The following is a 23,662-nucleotide window of genomic DNA, read 5'->3' as shown; positions in this document are numbered from 1 at the left end:
TGGCAAGGTTGTTGCTGACACAAAACACAAACATCAGGATACAGTACATCACAAGAGAGTCACCCTGTCGCATACACCAAGAAATCATTTCCAGATGTCATTTCTGTGATTCTGAGTGATGGAATTTTTATAAAGGACAGCTTTTGCTGTATTCCTTTTTCAATTGGTAGAGGTGGTAAATGTCATAAATGTACAATATCATGGGCTATATTCCTAGATTCATAGATTACAAGGCCGGAAGGGACCACTGGGATCATCTATTCTGATCTCCTGTATAAGACAGGCCATAGGACTTCTTTGAATTAATTCCTGTTTGATCTGTAGCCTGTCTTTTATAAAAAAAAAAAAAAAATTCAATCTTGATTTAAAAATTGCCAGTGATGCAGAATCCACAGAATCATTGGTAAGTTGTTCCACTTGTTAATTACCCTCACTGTTAAAAATGGATGCCTTATTTCCAGTCTGAATTTGTCTAGCTTCAACATCCAGCCATCGTATTATAATTTTATTTGCTAGACTGAAGAGCTTACTATCAAATATTTATTCCCTATTTAGGTACTTATAGACTATGCTCAAGTCACCCCTTAACCTTCTCTTTGTTAAGCTAAACAGATGGAGCTCCTTGAGTCTGTCACTATAAAGTATGTTTTCTAATCCTTTAATCATTGTCATGGCTCTTCTTTGAACCCTTACCAATTTATCAACATCCTCATTGAATTGCGGACACCAGAACTAGGCATGCTATTCCAGCAGCAGTTGCACCAATGCCAAATACAGAGGTAAAATAATCTCTCTACTCCTACTCAAAATCAGTATTCCCTCTAACTTTTCCCACCCATGTGCGGAATGAATTTTGTTATGTGCACCAATATGGAGGTGATGTGTGGCACATCACCTTCATATTGGTGCACATAACAAAATTCATGTGGTGGGAGTGGGGCCAAGGGGTTCGGAGTGTGGTAGTGGGCTCAGGGCTGGGGCAGAGGGTTGGGGTGCAGGGGTATGAGGGCTCCAGCTGGGGGTATGGGCTCTGGGGTGGGGCCAGGGATGAGGGGCTCAGGGCTGGGGCAGAGGGTTGGGTGCTGGGAGTGCGGGCTCTGGGGTGGGGCCAGGGATGAAGGGTTTGGGGTGCAGGAGGGTGCTCTGGGGCTAAGGTGGGGAGAGAGGACTCCCACCAGCTCTCTCTCCCCGCAGCAGCGCTGGGGCTGCAGGATAGGCGCCCCTTCCCCAGCCCCAGCAGGTCCAGGCCGGGACTGGGTTCGGGCTGGGGAAGGGGTGCCCTGGCCACACCTGGGGCTGTGCCGGGCTGCTCCAGCTGCACCTGGATCCATGCCGGGCTGAGCCGCGCCTAGGGCCGGGCCGGGCCGGGACAGGACGCTCCGGCTGTGCCTGGGTCCACGCCGCCCCAGCTGCAGGTGAGTCTAGGCTGAGCTGCCCCGGCCGTGGCTGGGGCTGGGCCGGGCTGCACCACCCCGGCTGCTGCAGGTCCAGGCTGCAGCAGAGTTGGGGCCGGTGGATGGGCACCACAGCAGGTCCAGGCCACCCTGGCCGCAGCAGGTTGGGGGCTAGGCTAGGTTGGGGATGGGGGAGGTGTGCTCCTCCCCTGGGCGGTCCCGGCTGCGGCAGGTCCCTGGGTGGGGTCCCTAAATAGGCTGCCGTGTGGCCGTACAGCTTACAGGGAACTTAGCTCAAAATACCCGTTTATGTATCTAAGGATTGGGTTAGCCCTTTTGGCCACAGTGCCTCACTGGTAGCTCATGTTCAGCTGATTATCCACTATGACCCCTACATCTTTTTCAGAGTTACTGCTTCTCAGCATAGAGTCCCCCATCTTGTAAATATGGCCTCCATTCTTTGTTTCTAGATGTATACATTTACATTTGGCCCTTGCACTTGTTCAAGCTGCATCATCAAGAGTAGGAACATGCAGAGACCACTTGAAGCTGATAGTTCTGTGGATGCTCTTATTTGTGTTTAGGAGCAGCTTATTATGGTTTAGTTTAAATTTGTTCCTAATTGCCTGAAGCTAAACCAAATAAGAGAGAGAGTCCACATACCCTTTGGCAACAGTTTAACCAAGTCAATGTAAAAAATAAAAATACTGACAGGATCTATTTTCCATAAACCTATGTTGATTGGCATTAATTCTATTACCCTCCTTTAATTTTTTATTAATCAAGTTATTCATTACCTATGTAAATGGTGATACTAATTCAGGTTAGTCCCTCAAGGGGGAAAAGTGCCTCAAGCGTGTAACTTTCATATTGGTGCAATTTTTTTCATAAATCCATCTAGTCACCGAAAGAGTAGCAGGAGTGAGACAAGCTGAAAATGAGGCCTGGTAAATGTATATAGGTTTGTTCTCTTAGGTAGGTAGATTGGTCAATGGAAGAATTCCCCATGTGACATAGAGACCCTTTGGCAAAGGGTCCCCTGTTGTTTGCAAAGAGTTCACTTCAGACCTGAAAAACTCATTACACCAAACATGTCTTACAGGCTATTTGTCCGTAAAGAATATCATAACCTGTCAAAACATAATCATTGCAGATGATACCAAGATGGGAGGGGTTGCAAGTGCTTTTGAGAATGAATTAAAATTCAAAATGATCTGGACAAACTGGAGAAATGATCTGAAGTAAATAGAATGAAATTCAATAAGGACAAATGCAAAGTACTCCACTTAGGAAGAAACAATCAGTTGCACACGTACAAAATGGGAAATGATGACCTAGAAAGGAGTACAGCAGAAAGGGATCTAGTGGTCATAGTGGATCACAAGCTAAGTATGAGTCAACAGTGTAACACTGTTGAAAAAAAGGCAAACATTCTGGGATGCATTAGCAGTAGTATTCTAAGCAAGACATGAGGAATAATTCTTCTGCTCTAATCCATGCTGATTAAACCTCAATTGAGGTATTGTGTCCAGTTCTGGGCACCACATTTCAGGAAGGATTTGGACAAATTGGAGAAAGTCCAGAGAAGAGCAACAAAAATGATTAAAGGCCTAGAAAACATGACCTGTGAGGGAAGATTGAAAAAAATGTGTTTGTTTAGTCTGGAAAAGAGAAGACTCAGGGGGGACATAACAGTTTTCAAGTACGTAAAAGGTTCTTAAAAGGAGAGGGAGAAAAATTGTTTTTCTTAACCTCTGAGGATAGGACAAGAAGCAATGGGCTTAAATTGCACAAGGGCAGTTTATTTTAGACATTAGGAAAAACTTCCTAACTGTCAGGGTGGTTAAGCACTAGAATAAATTACCCAAATCTCCATTATTGGAGATTTTTAAGAGCAGGTTAGACAAACACCTGTCAGGAATGGTCTAGATAATACTTAGTCTTGCCATAAGGCAAGGGCCAGGACTAGATGACCTCTCGAGGTCCCTTTCAGTCCTATGATTCTATGATTGCAAGATGTGTGTATGGATAATAGTTAAGGAATAATGTATTTATATTGAAAGTATGCTTTATGGACTTGGAGTAGAAATCAGTCACCAGGAGATAATGTGTCTTTTTGATTACCCATTCAAGCAAGAAGGAGATGTCACCCTTCCTAGTCAGCCAGTGAGGTAATGCAAGGTTCTGTGGTCTACTCTTGCCACATCCCAGAAAAATTAATGGAAAATCATCAGAGACAACAATAAACAATTGAAACCACTTAGAGGTAGAAAAGGAACTCTGCAACAGGGCAGGGGTTTGCCCTGCCTGTGAATAGAAACGAAAGACTGTTTTCAGTGTAAGGATGTGCTGAGAAAGGCACTCTGGATTCATTCACTGAGGAAGACCCTGGGCGGAGGGGGGTGTTTTCATGAACGTTTGGATCCTAGTTCTTGAGAAACCAGCCACCTTTGCAAGAGACTGAACTTTGGCGGCAAATCTACTTTATTAGATAGGAAAGATAACTATTGATAAGTGTAGACCCAGGTTCAAAGTTTTATAGTTTTGTTGTGTACTATAACCACTTGTTCTTCTTTGAATGTTTGTTCATGTCAATTCCTATCAGGTGTTTGTGCGCACACGTGCACAGTAACCAGAAGATTTTTCCCCTAGCAGCAACCTTAGGGTCGGCCTGGGCGCCCGCTCGAGTCACGCCTTCATGACATCCAATATAGAGCCCTGTCGACCCTACACCCCCTCAGTTCCTTCTTACTGCCAGTAGCTGGAATTTCCCCTTGCTCTTCTCTTGCTTTGGCAAGTGGATTAGCAGTGCTTTATACGCTGTACATAGTTAGTTTCCAGTAGTTAGTATAGTTTAATAGTTCTTTATAAGTTTCAGTTACGGGGGGTCCTTCCCCAATTTCCTCTCCCCCCCATTTGTTACTGGGGCATGCTGCGATCCCCAAGCTTTAAGACTTGCCAGATTTGTGCAAAGCGCATGCCAAAAAGTCTCCTCCACACCAGCTTACGGTGCCTCGGTGAGGGTCACCAGAAAGACCGCTGCAAGATCTGTAGGGAATTCTGACCAAGAACCATTAAGGAGAGGGAGCAGCGTCTCAAAATTCTCATCGGCCTCTCTCCAACCTCAGTCGGACCCAGGCGTCGGGATCCTGCTCCCAGCACATCGTCTTTGGCATGAAGCACTCCGGCACTGTCTTTGAAGGATCCGGTGACGAAGAAAGATGCTGGCAAGGAGGCCGGGCACCGTCATGGAGCATCTCGGGGACAGTACAGCCTTCGGCACTGGTCCCAATTGCCAGCGCAAAAGAAAAAGAGGTCGGAGAGAGGCCGATCTCCCTTGGCAAGGCCCAGGGACCAGCCACCAGTAGAACCTCAGTCGGGCCACAGCTCGGGAACTCCTGCCCAAGCGACCATGTTGATTCCTGCACAAGCGAGGCAGTCGAGTCCGGGCCCATCTCGCTCACCACACCCATCACAGCATCTACTGTTCCTGTCCACCCCAGAGGCTTTCAAGGTGGCGCAGGACCTGCTGAAACTTATGCCACTGTTCTCGCCGCTGAGACTGGAGAGTGTCCCGGCACCACCGGGTGCAGTCTAAGGGAAAGCCAGCGATGATTGCATGCCGATCCCCATCATCTCAGCACCTTTCTACTCCAATGCCGCCATGCAGGGAGCGCAGTCGGTTTCTTGTTTCTCGATGCTCTACCTCGAGAGGAGCAGCGCCACCCTGGTCCTCCTACTCAGAGTCAGAGTCAGACTCATACCCCTCCGACTATAGCAGGAGCAGAAGGTCCTTCTCCTGGCACCATAGGCTGTGCTGCCCAATGCAGTGGGCCCCTCAATGGCAAAATCCACAGCAGTGACCATTTTGGACTCCGTGGGCTTTACATCAAGCCCAGGGTCGGAGTCAGGGGTCCCGCTCGTGTGCAGCATCAGTGGCGTCCACGACATTCGTTTCACTACATTTGGCACCAGAGCCAGTGCCTCAGTCGTTAACACCAGCACTTGTGGTGCCGTTTTCAGCACCGGCATTGACTGTGGCACCGACATCGACTGCTTCAGCACTGGAGGTATCAGCAGCCCCGATTGCAGCTAGGGTGCACGATGCACTCTCAGCACCAGCACTGACACTGCCTCTGTCATTGGTACTGGCTGTGCCGGCACCTTCGAGAACCCCACTGCTCATGCTGCACCAAGCGCCGGCACCAGTGGGGGGCCCAACATCGGCACTGACACCCAGGCCATTCACAGCACTGGGGCCAGGCCAACCTACTGCAGTTCCCAGAGGGTCAAGAGATCCCTTGGGTGGGGACAGTAGGGAGCAACCACCTCCCCTGCTGGTCTCCTCCTCCTCCTCACCAGACGAGGCCCTAGCGGGCCCTCCAGTAGATCCAACTCTGAAAGACTCCAGAGTGTAGCAGCAGCTGCTGCGCCGGGTCGCCCAGCGTCCGGGTATTAAGGCGGAGGAAGTTGTGGATAATGCGGACCCTATGGTGGACATCCTGGCTCCCTCCGGCCCTGCCCTTATCGCCTTACCACTGATAAAGACAATCATGGACATGACCCAGAATCTTTGGCAGACCCTGGCCTCACTGCCGCCTACGGCCAAGCGCAATGAGCGCCGGTACTTTGTGCCCTCCAAGGGCTATGAGCACCTCTATTCCCACCTTCAGCTTGATTCCCTTGTGGATGCCGCTAACCAGCAGGAGAGACAAGGATTTCAAGGCCCTTTGCCCAAGAATAGGGACGCCAAAAATTAGACCTTTTCGGGCGAAAGGTTTACTCCACAGGGGGACTGCAACTGTGAATATCCAACCAATAGGCCATCGTCAGCAGGTACTCCTACAATGCCTGCTTGGGGATTGCTAAATTTACAGAGTTGCTCCTCCCGGACTCCCGCAACGAATTTTTGGCTTTGGTGGAGGAAGGGAGACTGATCTCCAGAGCGTCCCTTCAGGCAGCACCTGACAGGGCAGATACGGCAACCAGTGTTCTTCTTCGAGTGCTTGCTCATATCAATTCCAATTAGGTGTGTGCGCGCCGCATGCACGATTGTCAGAAGATTTTTACCCTAGCAACGCTCGGTGGGTCGGCTGAGGCACGCCCTGGAGTGGCGCCCTTATGGCACCGGATATATGCCCCAGCCGACCCAGCGCCCCCTCAGTTCCTTCTTACCGCCCGTGACTGTCGATGGAATTGTGGAGCGCGGCTTAGCTGATCTCCACTTCCCTAGCTTCTAGCTCGTTTATAGTTGTACATAGTTTTTATAGAGTAGTTGTTATTAGTTTCTAGTTGTAGTTAATAGTTGTTATTGTTGTTAGTGTAAATAGTAATTGGGGGTAAGGGGCTTCTCCCCTTCCCTCCCTCCCGGTACCTGGGCTCATGCCTAGGTCTCCGAGTTTCAGACCGTGCTCGGCCTGCCTTAAGCCAATGCCTACGGGAGACCCCCCATGACTCCTGTTTGAAGTGCCTGGGGGAATCCCATCAATCAGATAAGTGCCCCATTTGTAAGGTATTCAAGCCTCAGACTAAAAAGGAGCAGGACTTTCTCTTGAAGCAGCTCCTTATGGAAGTGGCACTTAGCCCGTTCTCCACGTCGAGAGCCGGCACCGACCCCATCGGTCCGAAGTGCATCTCCGGCACTGGAAGCAACAGCTTCACGGCCTGGCATCGGCAAAGACTCCCAGCACCGGACGTCTCTGGCACCTCTACCAGCGCGGCACCGCTCGCTCTCTCCGGGACCCAAGAAGCAGCACAAACAACCTGCTGCTCCTTTGCAGTTGCCGGCACTGCCTGTGCCTCCCTCGGAGCAGCGTCCCATGCTGGACCACCCCGCGAAGGCTCCAACTCCGGCACCGTTGATTCCGGTGCCACAAGCGCCGTTGAGTCCGGTGCATGTAAGCTCCCCGGTGCGTACCGCGGTCGAGCTTGGCCTGCCTTCCACCCCGGAGACTTTCTCCATGGCACACGACCAGATTGCGCTCACCGAGCCGAGATGTCGCAACCTTCGGTACCACTGGTACGGGCTGTTCCCTCGAAAGGAAAGCCCTCCGTGATGTGCCCTCCGTCGCAGAGCGAGACGGGACGGCACCAATCCCGGTCCCAATCCCAGTCACGGTCCCGATCCAGACGCTGGTCTCGTCCATGGCATCGCTCGCAGTCCCGGCACCCATCACCATCTTGGTGTCGGTCGCACTCATGGCACCGCTCCACCTCACGAAGATCTTCCCGGTACGGTCGGTACCGGTCCAGCTCCCGGCACCAATCCCGGCGCCAGTCTACTCGGAGTCAATCCCGGCACCGTTCCTCCCATAGATCTTCGTTGAGGTCCAGATCTGCCTCCCAGCACCGATATGACCGCCAGTCCCGATCCAGGTCGCGGTACCGCTCGAGACCACGGCACCGATCTCTATCTCCGCGGCGCGGGGCAACAACGCAAGACAGGGTGACCCAGCATGCACGATCGGCTCCACCTTGGCCGTCCTGTCCCAACTTGAGGTCGTCCCAGGCAGAAAGTGGCTACCATGTCCAGGACCAGGATGCGGACGGTGCTAGCCAATGGCACGACGAGGGGCAGGATCCTGGTCAGGGACCTCCGCAATGGTCCTTTTGGACCCCTTGGGCATACCATTAGACCCAAGATGTCCCCTCAGGGGCTTCTCGCTCTGCCCACTCGGAACCCCGGGTTCCGGAGGCGACTGTGAGTCGCCCTCCCCCAGGGGGTTTGGAGGCGACGGCCCTGCCCTCAGTTCAGGCCCATGCCCCTAGCATGGTGGACCTAGGGCAGCCGGACCCTCCCCAGCAAGACTTGCCCCAGGACCCATTAGTCCCTGGAGTATCCTTCTCGTCTTTACCCAACAAGGCGGTGGCGGGTATGTCCTCCTCTGGCCCCCCACCTATAGACCTCCGTGCACACCAAGAGTTGCTTTGCAAGGTGGCACAAAACATAAGTCTCCAGGTGGAGGAGGTGGTGGAGGTCGAGGAACCAGTAGTGGACAATTTATCTGCCAATACCCCGACATGTATAGCCTTGCCGTTTATTCGGACCATCCAGGCTAATGCCAATACGATCTGGCAATCTCCAGCCTCTATTCCTCCCAGTGCCAAGGGGTGGAGAGGAAGTACTTGGTCCCCTCCAAAGACTACGAATACTTGTATATTCACCCCCAAACATGCTCCCTCATTGTACAGTCCGTTAATGAGAGGGAAAGACACAGCCAACAAGCTCCTGCTCCTAAATCCAAGGACGCTACATGCCTGGATTTATTCGGGCACAAGATTTATTCTACTGGCGGCCTACAACTCAGAGTGGCTAACCAGCAGGCCCTCTTGACTCGCTACAATTATAATACCTGAAACTCGATGGGAAAGTTCAAAGAGCTTATCCCTCAGGAGTCCAGGGAGGAGTTTGGGGCCCTACTAGAGGAGGGCAAGAAAGTAGCCAGGACATCTTTGCAGGCCTCAATAGATGCAACAGACTCGGCGGCTAGGACTCTAGCGTCGGGCGTAGCTATGTGCCGCATTTCGTGGCTGCAGGTCTTTGGTTTCCCACCGGAACTCCAGCAGACTATTCAGGACCTGCCCTTTGATGGCCATGGTCTGTTTTCAGACAAGACTGACTCCAGACTCTAGAGTCTGAAGGATAACCAGATCATCATGCGTTCATTGGGCATACATACTCCGGTGATGCAACATAGGCCCTTCCGACCCCAACCACAGCGCACCTACCCTAATCCCCAGCCGAGGCAGGACTTCTCTAGAAGACGCAGCCAGGGTGGTAGGAAGAGACAGTCTGGTCCTCAGATGGGCCAGAACCAGGGCCCCCCCCAAACCTTCGGCGGGGTCCAAACAAAACTTGAAGGTGTGCCCGAGGGCAGAGCACCAGTCTCCTTCCAGGATCCTTCCCCACCTTTCACCAACTGCCTCTCCTATTTCCTCCCTGCATGGTCCTGCATAACATCAGACTGCTGGGACCTATGCACGGTGGAAAGTGGATACCGCCTTCAATTTGTTTTGTCCCTCTCCGTCCCTCTTCAGGGACCCCTCTCACGAGTACTCCTCCTACAAGAGGTGCAAACGCTCCTAACTATCGGAGCTATAGAGGAGGTTCAAGGGAACTGGGGGGCAGGGGGTTTTACTCCCATTACTTCCTAATCCCAAAGGCAAAGGGGGGGCTATAGCCCATTCTGGACCTGCGCGGACTCAACAAATTCATGGTAAGGTTGAAGTTCCACATGGTTTCCCTGGGGACCATTACTCCTTCCCTGGATCCTGGAGACTGGTACGCTGCCCTTGACATGAAGGACGCGTACTTCCACATAGCGATTTACCCGCCGCACGGGCGTTTCCTTCGCTTTGTGGTCAACCAACAGCACTTCCAATTTACCATCCTTCCCTTCGGCCTATCCACGACACCAAGGATCTTTACAAAGTGTATGGCCATCGTAGCTGCCTCACTCCTTCGACATCAGATCCAAGTGTTTCCGTACCTCGACGACTGGCTCATTTGGGGTTGCCCCAAGGTCCAGGTGCAATCTCATGTTCAATTCACTATGAGTTTTTTCAGACAGCTGGGCCTGCTGCTCAATGTCGAAAAGTCCACTTTGGAACCGACCCAAAGAATAGACTTCATCGGAGAAGTCATAGATTCAAAACTTGCCCATGCATGCCTACTGCACACCCGCTTCCAGTCCATGGTGAGCATTATCCATGGCCTCCAAAGCTTCCCGACCTCGACAGCACGCATGTGCCTTGGTCTCCTGGGACACATGGCGTCTTGCACCTTCGTGTCCAGACATGCCAAACTGTGCCTCCGTCCACTTCAGGCCTGGCTCTCGACCGTATACCGCCCAGGCCGGGACAATATGGGACACAGTGGTCACGGTACTGATGGAAGTCTTAACCTCCCTGGTCTGGTGGCTGAACCCCAACTCAGTATGCGAAGGGGTGCCATTCCATGCCCCGCAGCCCTCCCTGGTCCTAACCCTGGACGCATCATCTTTGGGTTGGGGTGTTCACCTCGTGGACCTTCGCACACAGGGTCTTTGATCCACACAAGAGATATCCCTGCACATCAACGTACGGGAACTGAGAGCGGTACACCTGGTGTGCCAGGTGTTCCGGAAGCACCTTCAGGGTCGTTGTTTTGCAGTTTTCACAGACAACACAACGGCCATGTTTTATATCAACAAATAAGGGGGAGCGCGATCATCCCTCCTCTGTCAGGAAGCCATTCGCCTGTGGGAATTTTGCATAGCCTGCTCGATCGACCTGATGGCGTCATTTCTCCCAGGAGTCCAGAACACCTTGGCAGATCACCTCAGCAAGTCCTTTCTGGCTCACGAGTGGTTGATTTGCCCGACGTTATCCATTCTGTTTTCTGGAAGTGGGGGTTTCTCCAGACAGACCTTTTTGCCTCTCATGAGAATCAGAAGTGCCAGGTGTTCTGCTCTCTCCAGGGGCGCTCCCCGGGCTCCCTGTCGGACGCCTTCCTGATACCGTGGAAAGACTGCCTGTACTATGCCTTTCCTCCATTCCCATTAGTCCACAAGGCCCTTCTCAAGTTACGCAGAGACAAGGCTCGCTTAATCTTGATCGCCCCAGCGTGGCCCAGGCAACATTGGTACACCACTGTCCTCGATCTGTCGGTGACCAACCCAATCCCACTTCCATTGTGGCTGGACCTGATCACTCAGGAACACAGCTGTCTCTGTCATCCAGACCTGCAATCCCTCCACCTCACAGCATGGATGCTGCATGGCTAACTCAATTTGAGCTACGTTGCTCCCGCTAGGTGCAGCAGGTATTTGTGGGTAGCAGAAAGCCCTCTACTAGGTCCACGTATTTGGCCAAGTGGAAGCGTTTCTCCTGCTGGTGTGCTCTAAGCAATACTGCCCCTCTGGAGGCGCCAGTACCTACCATCTTAGACTATCTCTTGTCCTTGAAACAGCAGGGCCTAGCAGTTTCATCCATCAGAGTACACCTAGCAGCGATTTTGGCCTTCCACCCAGGCGAAAATGGGCGTTCGGTCTTCTCCAATCCCATGGTCAGCAGGTTCCTCAAGGGACTGGAACGTCTGTACTTGCAAATTTGGCATCTGGCCCCTACGTGGGACCTCAACCTGGTCCTATCCAGACTCATGGGTGCCCCGTTCGAGCCGATGGCCACTTGCTCGCTCCTGTACCTTTCCTGGAAAACAGCTTTCCTCGTTGCTATCATCTCGGCGAGACGTGTGTTGGAGCTTAGAGCCCTTATGTCGGACCCACCGTATATGCTGTTTCATAAGGACAAGGTACAGCTGCAACCACACCCTGCCTTCCTTCCTAAGGTGGTGTCTGCCTTCCATGTCAACCAAGACATCTTCCTTCTGGTCTTCTGTCCGAAGCCACATGCTTCTTGACGAGAACAACAGCTGCACTCCCTAGACGTTCGCAGGGCCGTCGCCTTTTACATCGAACAAACAAAACCTTTTAGGAGGATGACCCAGCTGTTCGTACTTGTGGCAGACTGGATGAAGGGCCTCCCGGTCTCCGCCCAGCGCATCTCGTCCTGGATCACGTTTTGCATCCGTGCATGACTTGGCTGGCGTGCCAACTTCGCACCTTACTGCCCACTCCACTCGGGCTCAAGCTTCCTTCTCCGCCTTCCTGGTCATGTACCCATACAGGAGATATGTAGGGCAGCGACTTGGTCATCGGTGCATACCTTCGCCGCCCACTGTGCGATAGTTCAGCAGTCCAGGGGTGATGCTGCATTTGGTTCAGCGGTCCTTCACTCCGCGACATCTCACTCCGAACCCACCGCCTAGATAAGGCTTGGGAGTCACCTAATTGGAATCGATATGAGCAAGCACTTGAAGAAGAAAAGACGGTTACCTTTGTAACTGTTGTTCTTCGAGATGTGTTGCTCATATCCATTCCAAACCCACCCTCCTTCCCCTCTGTCAGAGTAGCCGGCAAGAAGGAACTGAGGGGGTGCTGGGTCGGCCAGGGCATATATCCGGCACCATAAGGGCGCCACTCCAGGGGGCGCCTCAGTCGACCCACCGAGTGTTGCTAGGGTAAAAATCTTCCGACGATCGAGCACGCAACACGCGCACACCTAATTGGAATGGATATGAGCAACACATCTCGAAGAACAACAGTTACAAAGGTGAGTAACCGTCTTTTATGGTTACTGCAGTGGCCATGAGAAGGGGCTCATGGCTCCAGGTTTCTGGTCTCCCCTATGAAGTACAGCAAACCATTCAAGACCTGCCCTTTAAGGGTGAGACTCTTCTCAGAAAAGATGGACAAAAGGCTGAACAGCCTTAAAGATTCCAGAGTCACCCTCAAGTCCCTGGGCCTATATACAGTAACTCCTTGTTTAACGCTGTAGTTATGTTCCTGAAAAATGCTACTTTAAGCGAAACGATGTTAAGTGAATCCAATTGCCCCATCAGAATGAATGTAAATGGGGGGGTTAGATTCCAGGGAAATTTTTTTCGCCAGACAAAAGACTATATTTTATTTAAATAAATAAAATATTGTCTTTTGTCTGGCAAAAATTTTTTCCCTGGAAACTAACCCCCCCATTTACATTAATATATATAATATATGTATATATACACTATAAGTTTTAAACAAACAATTTAATTCTGTGCACAGCAATGATGATTGTGAAGCTTGGTTGAAGTGGTGAAGTCAGAGGGTGGAAGAGTGTGTGATATTTCCCAGGGAATGCCTTACTGCTAAATGATGAACTAGTACTCGGCTGAGCTTTCAAGAGTTAATACGTTGTTGTTAATGTAGCCTCACACTCTAAAAGGCAGCACAAATGGAGGGAGGGGAGACAGCATGGCAGAGAGAGACAGACACACACACTGTGTGTGTGTGTGAGAGAGAGAGAGACGAGCATTGCCCCTTTAAGTATGCTGACCCCACTCTAAGTACACTGCCTTTTTAAGTAGATCAGAGAGTTGAGCTGCCAGTAAGCTGCTGCCAGCAAGCTCCCTCCGTCCTGAGCCCTGTCGTGTCCCCCCCTTCTCTGTGGAGATAAGGTACAGGTGCGGGGGGAGGGGGACACCCTGACATTAGCACCCCGCTGCTCCCCCACCCCGCACAGCAAGCAGGAGGCTCCCGGGAGCAGCTCCAAGGCAGAGGGCAGGAGCAGGCAATGGGGGGAGGGACAGCTGAACTGCCTGGCAACTGATAGCCTGCTGGGCAGCTGCCGCACAGGAAACTTAGGGGAGCTGACAGGGGAGCTGCCGGTCCACCCTGGTTCCAAGCCCCCATCAGCTAGCTCCAACGGACTGCTCTTTCTGCAAGCAGTGGACAAAGCAGGTGGCTGCCAAACAACGTTATAAGGGAGCATTGTGCAACTTTAAACGAGCATGTTCTCTAATTGATCAGCAACGTAACAACGAAACAACGTTAACCGAGATGACTTTAAGTGAGGAGTTACTGTACTCCTTCAACGCAGCAGAGACACTTCCGCCCACAGCCCCAGCAGCTGTTTGGTCAGCAGAACTGTCAAGACCGTCCAGAAGGAGGCATTGGAATGGCAGGAGAAGGCCACACCAACCCTCTGGCCAGGCCTCAGAACAACCCAAGCCGTCTTCAGGGCCCAAGCCGGCCTTTTGAACGCATGGTCAAGGATGGTGTACCACACCTGACAATGGATCCACCCTGCCTTACCTTCTCATCCCGACTATCCCCTTTCTTCCGTGCATGGTCCCGTATCACCTCGGACCGATGGGTGCGCCGTATGGTAGAGAGGGGTACTCCATCCAATTCTGTGCCTTCCCGTCCTTCCACACTCCTTCCCTATCCCTCTTCAGGGACGCTTCTCACAAGCAGCTCCTTATCCAGGAGGTGCAGTTGCTCCCATCTTTAGGGGCAGTGGAAGAGGTTCCTCAGAAGCACGGGGGCGAGGGCTTCTATTCCCGGTATTTCCTAATACCGAAAGCCAAAGAGGGCCTTAGGCCCTCCTTGACTGACGAGAACTCAACAAGTTTGTGAAGAAACTCAAGTTCCGTATGGTCTCTCTGGCCTCCATCATTCCCTCATTGGATCCAGCAGACTGGTATGCTGCCCTCGCCTTAAAGGACGCGTACTTTCATATCGTGATGACCCAGCCCCGCAGGAAGTACCTCAGGTTTGTGGTGAACAACACCCACTCCCAATTTACTGTTCTCCTGTTTGGCCTGTCAGCAGCACCTTGTGTTTTCACCAAGTGCATGGCAGTTGTCACTGCGTTTCTGTGCAGGCACTGAGTACAGGTGTTTCTGTACCTCGATGACTGGCTGATCAAGGGCCGCTCCAAGACCCAAGTGGAAGGTCAGGTCAGATTCATCAGAGCCACCTTTGTCAACCTGGGTCTCTGTCTAAACGAAGCAAAATCGACTCTGTCCCTAGTCCAGAGGATAGAATTTATAGGGGCAATATTGGACTTGACCCAGGCCAGGGCATACCTGCCATAAGCGAGGTTTCAGGCCCTGACCAATATCATTCAAGGCCTCAGACAGTTTCCCACCACCACAGCAAGAAACTGCCTGAAGCTTCTTGGACACATGGCTGCCTGTACCGACATGGTGCAGCATGCCAGACTCAGGCTTTGACCTCTTCAGTCGTGGCTTGCATCAGTGTACCACTCGGCCAGGGACCGCGCCCCCTCTTCCCGGTCCTCGACTCCCTCCTATGGTGGCTTGACCCTCAGGAGGTGTGCTCAGGCATTCCCTTTGCCAGTCTGCAGCAGTCTCTGTCGCTAGTGATGGACGCATCAGACTTGGACTGGGGAGCACATCTAGGAGACTGCAGGACTCAAGGTCTCTGGGCTCAGACAGATCTGGCTCTCCACATCAATGTCAGAGAGCTGAGAGTGGTGTGCCTGATGTGCCAGACCTTCCGAGCACACTTAACGGGACAATGTGTATCAGTCATGACGGACAAAACCACAGCAATGTTCTATATCAACAAACAGGGGGTGCACGCTCCTCTCCCCTCTGCCAAGAAGCCCTCATGCTCTGGGACTTCTGTGTAGAACATTTAATACACCTGCAGGCGTCGTACCTCCCCTGGGTACAGAATGAGCTGGCGGACCACCTCAGCAGGTTGTTTCATGGCCACGAGTGGTCTCTTCACCCGGCCGTCGCAATTTCAGTCTTCCAGAGATGGGGATTTCCCCAGATAGACTTATTTGCCACGTGATACAATGAAGTGCCAGCAGTTCTGCTCCTTCCAAAACCACAGCCCAGGCTCCAGCGCGGACGCATTCCTCCTCCATTGGGAATGTTGTCTCCTATACGCCTTTCTGCCAACACTGCTTGTTCACAAGATCCGGAGGGAACGAGCTCAGGTCATATTGATACCACCAGCTTGGCCCCGTCAGCACTTGTACACATCTCTCCTAGACATGTCCATGGAAGCCCCAATGACCCTGCCGCTCTTCCTGGACCTTCTAACACAAGATCATGGTCATCTTCAACATCCGAACCTCGAGTCACTTCACCTCACAGTGTGGAAGCTCCATGGTTGAACCCGATGGAGCTTTCCTGTTCAGATCAGGTTAGACAGGTCATCCTTGGCAGCGGAAAACCCTCTACGAGAGACACATACCTTGCCAAGTGGGTGAGATTTTCAATCTGGTTGGCACAGCATCATTTGTGCCCAACACTAGCTTCAGTGCCGCTTATTCTGGACTACCACCTACATCTGAAGCAGCAGGGGCTTTCGTTATTGTCAATAAGGGTGCACTTAGCTGCCATTTTGGCCTTTTACCCGGGCAAGGAGGGCCTCTCTGTGTTTGCTAACCTGACGGTCAGCCTGTTCTTAAAAGGGCTCGACAGGCTATACCCTAACATCTGTTAGCCTGTCCTGGTCTGGGACCTCAACCTGGTCCTGTCTAGACTCACAGGACCACCCTTTGAGCCCTTGGCGACGTGCTCCCTGCTCTATCTCTCTTAAAAGGTGGCGATCCTGGTGGCGATAACCTCGGCCAGGAGGGTGTCTGAACTCAAGGCCCTAACCTCAGAGCCCCCTTATACTGTGTTCTAGAAGGATAAGGTGCAGCTCAGATCTCCTCTTGCTTTCCTCCCGAAGGTGGTATCACAGTTTCACATTACCCTAAGCCACATTCTAGCAGCAGGGAGCAGAGACTCCACTCACTAGATGTCCGCAGGGCGCTAGCTTTCTACATTGAGAGAACGAAGCAGAAAATCGGTCCAGCTGTTCGTGGTGGTAGCAGACAGAATGGAAAGGCCTACCCATGTCATCACAACGCATTTCGTCATGGATTACAGCCTGAATCCGCGAGTGCTACAACCTGGCGGGGGTTCCCACACCCCCAATCACTGCGCACTCCACCATCAACAGCATTCCTGGCTCAGGTTCCCACTCAGGAAATCTGCAGGGTGGCGACATGGTCCCCCATCCACACTTTTACCATGCGCTGTGCGATTACGCAGCAGGCCAGAGACGATGCGGCCTTCTGACGAGCAGTGCTCCAATCAGTGGATGACTCCAACCCCGCCTCCTGAACTTAGGCTTGTGAGTCACCTGATTGGAATTGACATGAACAAGTAGTGAGTTGTGGAAAAAACGATTACTCACCTTCTCATAACTGTTGTTCTTCAAGATGTGTTGTTCATGTCCATTCCAATACCCACCCTCCTACCCCTCTGTCGGAGCAGCCGGAAAGAAGGAGCTGAGGGGGTGGAGGGTCGGCAGGACCCTATATTGGATGCCATGAAGGCGCAACTCCAGGGGGCACCCAGGCTGACCCTACGGTTGCCGCTAGAGGAAAAATCTTCTGGCTGGCGTGCCTGTGGCGCGCACACACCTGATTGGAACAGACGTGAACAACACATCTCAAAGAACAACAGTTACGAGAAGGTGAGTAACCATTTTTTTCCACCACTCACTCTTGTTTCTAGTTAAATCTTTATTCTTTCTTAAATAAACCTTCTTTTGTTATAAGTGCTCACAAGTGCTATATGGTTTACAGGAGCTATGATTTAAGGTAAAACTGGCAAACGGGCACACTGTACCTTCGGGTGCAGAGGCTCTGGAAATTCTGTGAGTAGCCTGTATCAGGGGCTGGATATGAGAGGGAACAATTCAAAGCATATTTGCATATTGAGATTTCTCTCTGCCTGATTCAGAGGAGGGATTTGAATCCACATCTCCTACCTTTCAGATGAGTGTATTAATCACCAGGTCATATTTTCTCTCTCTCTCTCTCTCTTTGACCCAATGAATATTTAAGTATTTATGCAAAGTGGAACAGCAACAACTGGAGCAGTTGAGAGCAGTATAGCCTAGTGGCTGGATCACTCACCTGGGAGGGAGGAGAGCTGAGTTCAAGTCTCTGCCCTAAAGAATATTTAAGTATTTATACAAAGTGGACAAGTGACAGCAGGCATGAGTGAGAATAGAATAGACTTTAGTCTGATTGTCGGGATGCTCACCTGAAAGGCAGGGAGAGTTGAATTTAAGTTCCTGTTGCAGAGTGGGGATTCAAATGTGGGTCTGAGTCCAAGATTCTATGCAAATGCCCCAACACTGCACTAAAATTTATAAGGCATGGACAGACACACACTTCCAATTTGCTGACAAATTCTGAAATTTTTTGAAGATGAGCCAAATATTCTATTTTTTTTTATTGCTAGCTGAACCAAAAAATCAGTTGTTTGCCCTGGTCTATTTATAACTCATTTTAGCTAGGAGACTGGATATCTTAGATGACTGCTAATGGGACTTTCTAGATTGTAGATCACTGATTCAAATTTGGGCTGCATCAATAGTGATGAAAAGTTGTTACCCTCTGATGGCTGTATAGTGGCCTGCTTATATGAATTAATATTGGTAGTTCTCAGCCCAATTTCTTGTCCCCACATTACAAAAGCCATGATCAAAATTGGTACTGATCGGTCCCCTTGTCGGTAGGCTCAACTCATCGGCCAAGAGTTCCACAGGGACTGAATTTTCCTTTCACCCTTAAATATTGTTCTTCCAGGGCAGGGTTGAGGCACACTTCCTGGGCAGCTTGCACTTTTGGTGCCTTGATTACTTGAGTCTGCCACCTTTTATAAGGAACAAATTCACTCAGAAATTAAAAACAAAACTCACCTCAACCCTGTGCATCTTTCTGTCTGTCTGTTTCTCTCTCTCTCTCTCTCTCTCTGCTGCAGCCTCCACAGTTTAAACTGGACCCACGACTGGCCCGTTTGTTGGGAATACACACACAGACCCGATCAGCAATTATCCAGGCCCTCTGGCAGTACATCAAAACAAACAAACTGCAAGACTCCCATGATAAGGAATACATCAACTGTGACAAATACTTCCAGCAGGTAACTCCCTATTGGTAGCAAGATCTCTTCAGAGCTTGGGACTAGCACCTAGCTGTTTCTTGAATGGGCAGAAGGTACTGAATAAAAGTTTCCTTTTATAATTCTCTGAATTTCTTCAGTTCCACATGGCTGTCAGCAGGCATTACCACCAATGAGACAAACACTCTTCACATATCTTTATTTGCCCCCAGAGTCACATACCCACGTAGTTCTTCCTTCTACTTCGCAGTGCTGGAAGGAATTTGTCTTGCTTTTCTGTATTAATTGTTTTGCACAGCTCTGACTTATGAATTAAAGTTTTCCCAATTACCATTTTATACCAGTCTTACAATATAACCTGCTAATTCTGAATGGTTGATTATAGGAACAAAGTGAGTGAGGTAATATTTTTGTATTGGTCCAACTTCTGTTGGTGAAAGAGACAAGTGTTCGATCTACACAGCTCTTCTTCAGGTTGGTTATACACAGACTCTGTCAGGAGTGGAAGGACATGCCATATGTCTCTTGAAAGGCATTTTTTTTCTAGATTTGCAGTAACTTGTAAGATTTCACTTGTGATCTCTATGTAATGACTTGAACAGTTATCTCCTCAAGACCCATTTCTGCTATGACACTCACCTGAAATTAATCAACCAAGCCATCCATTAAAAAGAATCCTCCCCCTCTTCTCTCCAGCTCAGCATGCAGCACCCTCATTGAGTAATGTTGTTTTATGGGTGTTAACTCCAATTCCCCCGCCCTCCTTGTTTTTCTAACTTAGTTTGTAAGAACCTCAGGGGAGGATCATTTCATCTTTCAGTTATGGGAGAAATAAATTATGAATATTTTAATAGGCACATGGTAATTAAAGGTTTATTCTTAGCTTCCTTTCTACCTCTCCATTTTGAGTTGCTCATCATTCTTTTTCCAGTTGAAGTGACTCAGCCCAAAGAGGACTTTTTGTTTTTTGAAAGTCTGAACAAAATTGTTTCAGCTATTATTTAAAATTATTTGAACATGAAAGGCACATTTGTCTTTGTCCCACTATATCCCAATCAGAATTGTAATATTTCTGTAACCCCAAAACTTACCTTATATACTAGTTCATAAGCCGAATTTTTTTAGTAAAAAAGGGAAACACTAGAGAAGGGGGTCGGCTTATGAACGGGTATAGAGAGGGAGAGGTGGGACAGCCCCTCCCCCCAACAGAGGAAGCAAGGAGAGGCAGCAGAGCCAGAAGGGAAGAGGCGAGGCCAGAGTCTCTCTGCTTCTGGCCATGCTGCTCTCCCCCCAGCCTCCGAAGCAGCTGCAGCTCCAGGGCTGGCAGGCTGCAGCCGTGCCACTCTGCCCTGCCCCCCAGAGCAGGCTGTGGCCACGCCGCCAGAACACACTGCAGCCGTGCCACCCGGCCCAGCCCACTGAAACATGCTGCGGCCACGCCGCCCGGTCTGGCCCGCTGGAGCAGGCTGCGGCCGCGCTGCCCAGCTTGCCGGAGCAGCTCCATCCAGGTCAGAGACATCCTCCCCTGGCCCGCCCCAGATAAGGTGGGAAGAGATGAGATGGGGAGAGTGTGGGGGTCCTGGGCTAAGGGTGGGGTCATGAGGGGGATGGTCACAGGGGTTACTCCCTTGACTCCCAGCTTCTCCCCCCAAAAAATTTCCCCACCAGTTGCTGTCCCGGCCAGTCAGGGTGAGCAGCTGGCGCGCCGGGACACTTTGTTTACTGAGGTTTACCTCCGTGCCTGCGGACGTTCGATGGCCCGGGAACCAAAGTTTGCTGATCCCTGAATTATAGAGTCGGCTTATGTCAAGGTTCCTTCCCCACTCTGAACTCTAGGGTACAGATGTGGGGACCTGCAAGAGAACCTCTAAGCTTAACTACCAGCTCAGATCTGGTTTTGCTGCCACCACCCAAATTATTTATGAGTCATTTGGGAAACTCTGTCTACCCCCTCCTCCCCCCCCTAGAATATCTCCCTCCCAAGTACTATAACCCTTCCCTGGGTAGCCTTGAGAGACTTCTCCACCAATTTCCTGGTGAACACCGATCCAAACCCTTGGATCTTAAAACAAGGAAAATCAATCAGGTTCTTAAAAAGAAGGCTTTTAATTAAAGAAAGAAAGGTAAAAATCATCTCTGTAAAATCAGGATGGAAAATAACTTTACAGGGTAATCAGATTCAAAGAGCCCAGAGGAACCCCCTTTAGCCTTAGGTTCAAAGTTACAGCAAACAGAGGTAAACCCTCTAGCAAAAGGAACATTTACAAGTTGAGAAAACAAAGATAAACCTAACGCACCTTGCCTGGCTGTTACTTACAAGTTTGAAATATGAGAGACTTGTTCAGAAAGATTTGGAGAGCATGGATTGATGTCCGGTCCCTCTTAGTCCCAAGAGCGAACAACCCTTGAAACAAAGAGCACAAACAAAAGCCTTCCCCCTCCCCAAGATTTGAAAGTATCTTGTTCCCATATTGATCCTTTGGGTCAGGTGTCAGCCAGGTTACCTGAGCTTCTTAACCCGTTATAGGTAAAAGGATTTTGGTGTCTCTGGCCAGGAGGGATTTTATAATATTGTACACAGGAGGGTTGTTACCCTTCCCTTTATAGTTATGACAGCTTATGAATGGGTTATAAAAATTTTCCATTTTACTTATCCATCTTGGGGGGGTCAGCTTATAAACAAACTGGCTTATGATCAAATATATACGGTAAATGTTTAGACACTTTGAACTTACCCTTTTTCAGAGCTATTGGGTAAAATTTCCAATAGCACTTAAGTCCCATTTTTAAAAGTGACTTGAGTACTTGAAGCTGAATCCCACTGAAACTCAGTGGGTCTTCCTCCTAAGTACCTAGGTCACTTTTGAAAATTTTACCTTACTTTGATCTAAGGCTAAAGATAAATTTCTTAATGTGGTTCTATATTTTTAAAGATCTGAGGACATAATTTTCATTTACACTATGGCCTCTTTACACCACTCTTAAAGTATAAAGGGACCTTAAAGTGAGTAATTACATTTACTTGTAAATTTACATTTGTGCCCCCTTGAAGACCCCTTTTATTGCCAGAGCAGTGTTTAGTGGCCTTGGGGTAAATGAGATGCAGGCCCATGAGCCTGCACATTTGGGAGCTGGTTGCATGCAAAGTAATGTTTTTGTCTGGCTTTCTGAGGCATTGTTTAAGAGAGCAGCAGTAGCATGTTCAGTGAACAGACATTGTTAAGGAAAAAACTTAACCCATCAGTGCCCTTAATTTATCCAGGTTCTTGTATTGGCACCCATCATCGTAGTATGTGAGTGAGAGTAAGAATAACAACATTGATCGATCTCAGTCTCCCTCCCTCCTTTTCTTGCTAGCAACAAGGGGATTTAGGGTTTGTTTTGAACTATGGTAACATAGACGTGTTGGTTTGAGGAAGGTGTTATTGCAGGAAAGCAGCATGAATGAAGAGGTGGGATTGGCGGCCATTCTTATTTCATATGGCAGTGAGTTCCATAGTTTTGGTCGGTTCCTGGGATGGTTCTGTCTCTTAAAGTCATGAGTCTTCCCCTAATAATCTGCAGTTCCATAGTCTTGTTGAAAGGTAGCGATGGTGTGAATTTGGGGTCATGGCAAAAGAGCGGTGTCTCAGGGAGCAAGGGCCAGTCCTGTGTACAGCTTTGAATATCAAGGTAGACACCTGGAACTGGACTCTGTTCAGTGAGGAGTCAGAGCAGAGGAAAGTGCTGTTGGGGGTGCTCCGTGCTGCTGAGAGTGTCACTGAGCAGCTGGGCTGCTGCATTCTGATTAGTTGAAGCTTCCTAAACCCATAGGGCTTCATTCCTAGTGTGACAAAGTTCCTCCTCTATCTTGGTGGGTCCTGCGCTTATTGGCGGATTTTCTTGCCTCAGAGATTCACCATGTGGGTTGGGGAACAGCCCAGAGACCTTCCCCTCTGGAAGAACCCACAGTCCAGGTCAATTGGGAGGTTTGGGGGGAACCCGGGCCTGCCCTCTACCCCGGGTTCCAGCCCAGGGCCCTGTGGACTGCAGCTGTCTATAGTCCCTCCTGTAACCGCTGCATGACAGCTACAACTCCCTGGGCTACTTCCCCATGGCCTCCTCCAAACACCTTCCTTATTCTCACCACAGGACCTTCCTCCTGGTGTCTGATAACGCTTGTACTCCTCAGTCCTCCAGCAGCACACCCTCTCACTCTCAGCTCCTTGCGCCTCTTGCTCCCAGCTCCTCACACTCGCACCACAAACTAACGTGAGCTCCTTTTAAAACCCAGGTGCCCTGATTAGCCTGTCTTAATTGAGTCCAGCAGCTTCTTCTTAATTGGCTCCAGGTGTCCTAATTAGCCTGCGTGCCTTAACTGGTTCTAGCAGGTTCCTGATTACTCTAGTGCAGCCCCTGCTCTGATCACTCAGGGAACAGAAAACTACTCATCCAGTGACCAGTATATTTGCCCTCTACCAGACTCCTGTACCCCACTGGTCTGGGTCTGTCACATATCCCTCCCCCCTGCTCAACACCAAGGGGTTGGGCAGCTTGGGACGCCAGACCGTGCACACGTGACAAGCCATCGGTGTTGCCATGACGGCTCCCTGCTCTGTGTTGCACACGGAACTGGAAAGGTTGGAGGGATAAGAACCATCTGGTCACCCTTGTGTTCTTCTCCTTGTTCCGCTGCATCCATTGAAGAGGGGCATGGTTGGTCACGAGAACAAATCTGCGCCTGAGCAGGTAGTAGCACAGTGTTTCCATGGCCCATTTTACAGCGAGGCATTCTCTCTCCACAACTGCATATTTTTGTTCCCTTGAAAGGAGTTTCCGACTGAGGTATAGAATTGGGTGTTCCTCCTCCCCGACCATCTGTGATAGAACGGCCCCCAACCCTACTTCCGATGCATCTGTCTGCAGGATAAACTCCTTGGTGAAATCAGGGGCTATCAGTACGGGGTTACTGCAGAGGGCA

At 50.3% G+C, this 23,662-nt stretch overlaps 1 protein-coding gene across 15 annotated transcripts in view; it reads left to right on the top strand.

The window, feature by feature from the left end:
- SMARCD3 (SWI/SNF related, matrix associated, actin dependent regulator of chromatin, subfamily d, member 3) overlaps positions 1-23,662 on the top strand; it is a 235,408-nt gene that overhangs the window by 164,558 nt on the left and 47,188 nt on the right. For 13 of the 15 annotated variants that reach the window (XM_065582496.1, XM_065582501.1, XM_065582500.1 and 10 more), the window contains one exon: positions 18,562-18,723. The exons of the other annotated variants lie outside the window; for them this stretch is intronic. In XM_065582496.1, coding sequence (XP_065438568.1) covers positions 18,562-18,723 — 162 coding nt within the window. The remainder of the gene's footprint in view (positions 1-18,561; positions 18,724-23,662) is intronic. 15 annotated transcript variants of the gene reach the window in all.

Source organism: Chrysemys picta, chromosome 2 (assembly GCF_011386835.1).
Source record: "Chrysemys picta bellii isolate R12L10 chromosome 2, ASM1138683v2, whole genome shotgun sequence".
Lineage (NCBI taxonomy): Eukaryota > Metazoa > Chordata > Testudines > Emydidae > Chrysemys > Chrysemys picta.
Note: the sequence above shows the minus strand (reverse complement) of the source record. Positions and strands in the feature narration are given on the sequence as shown.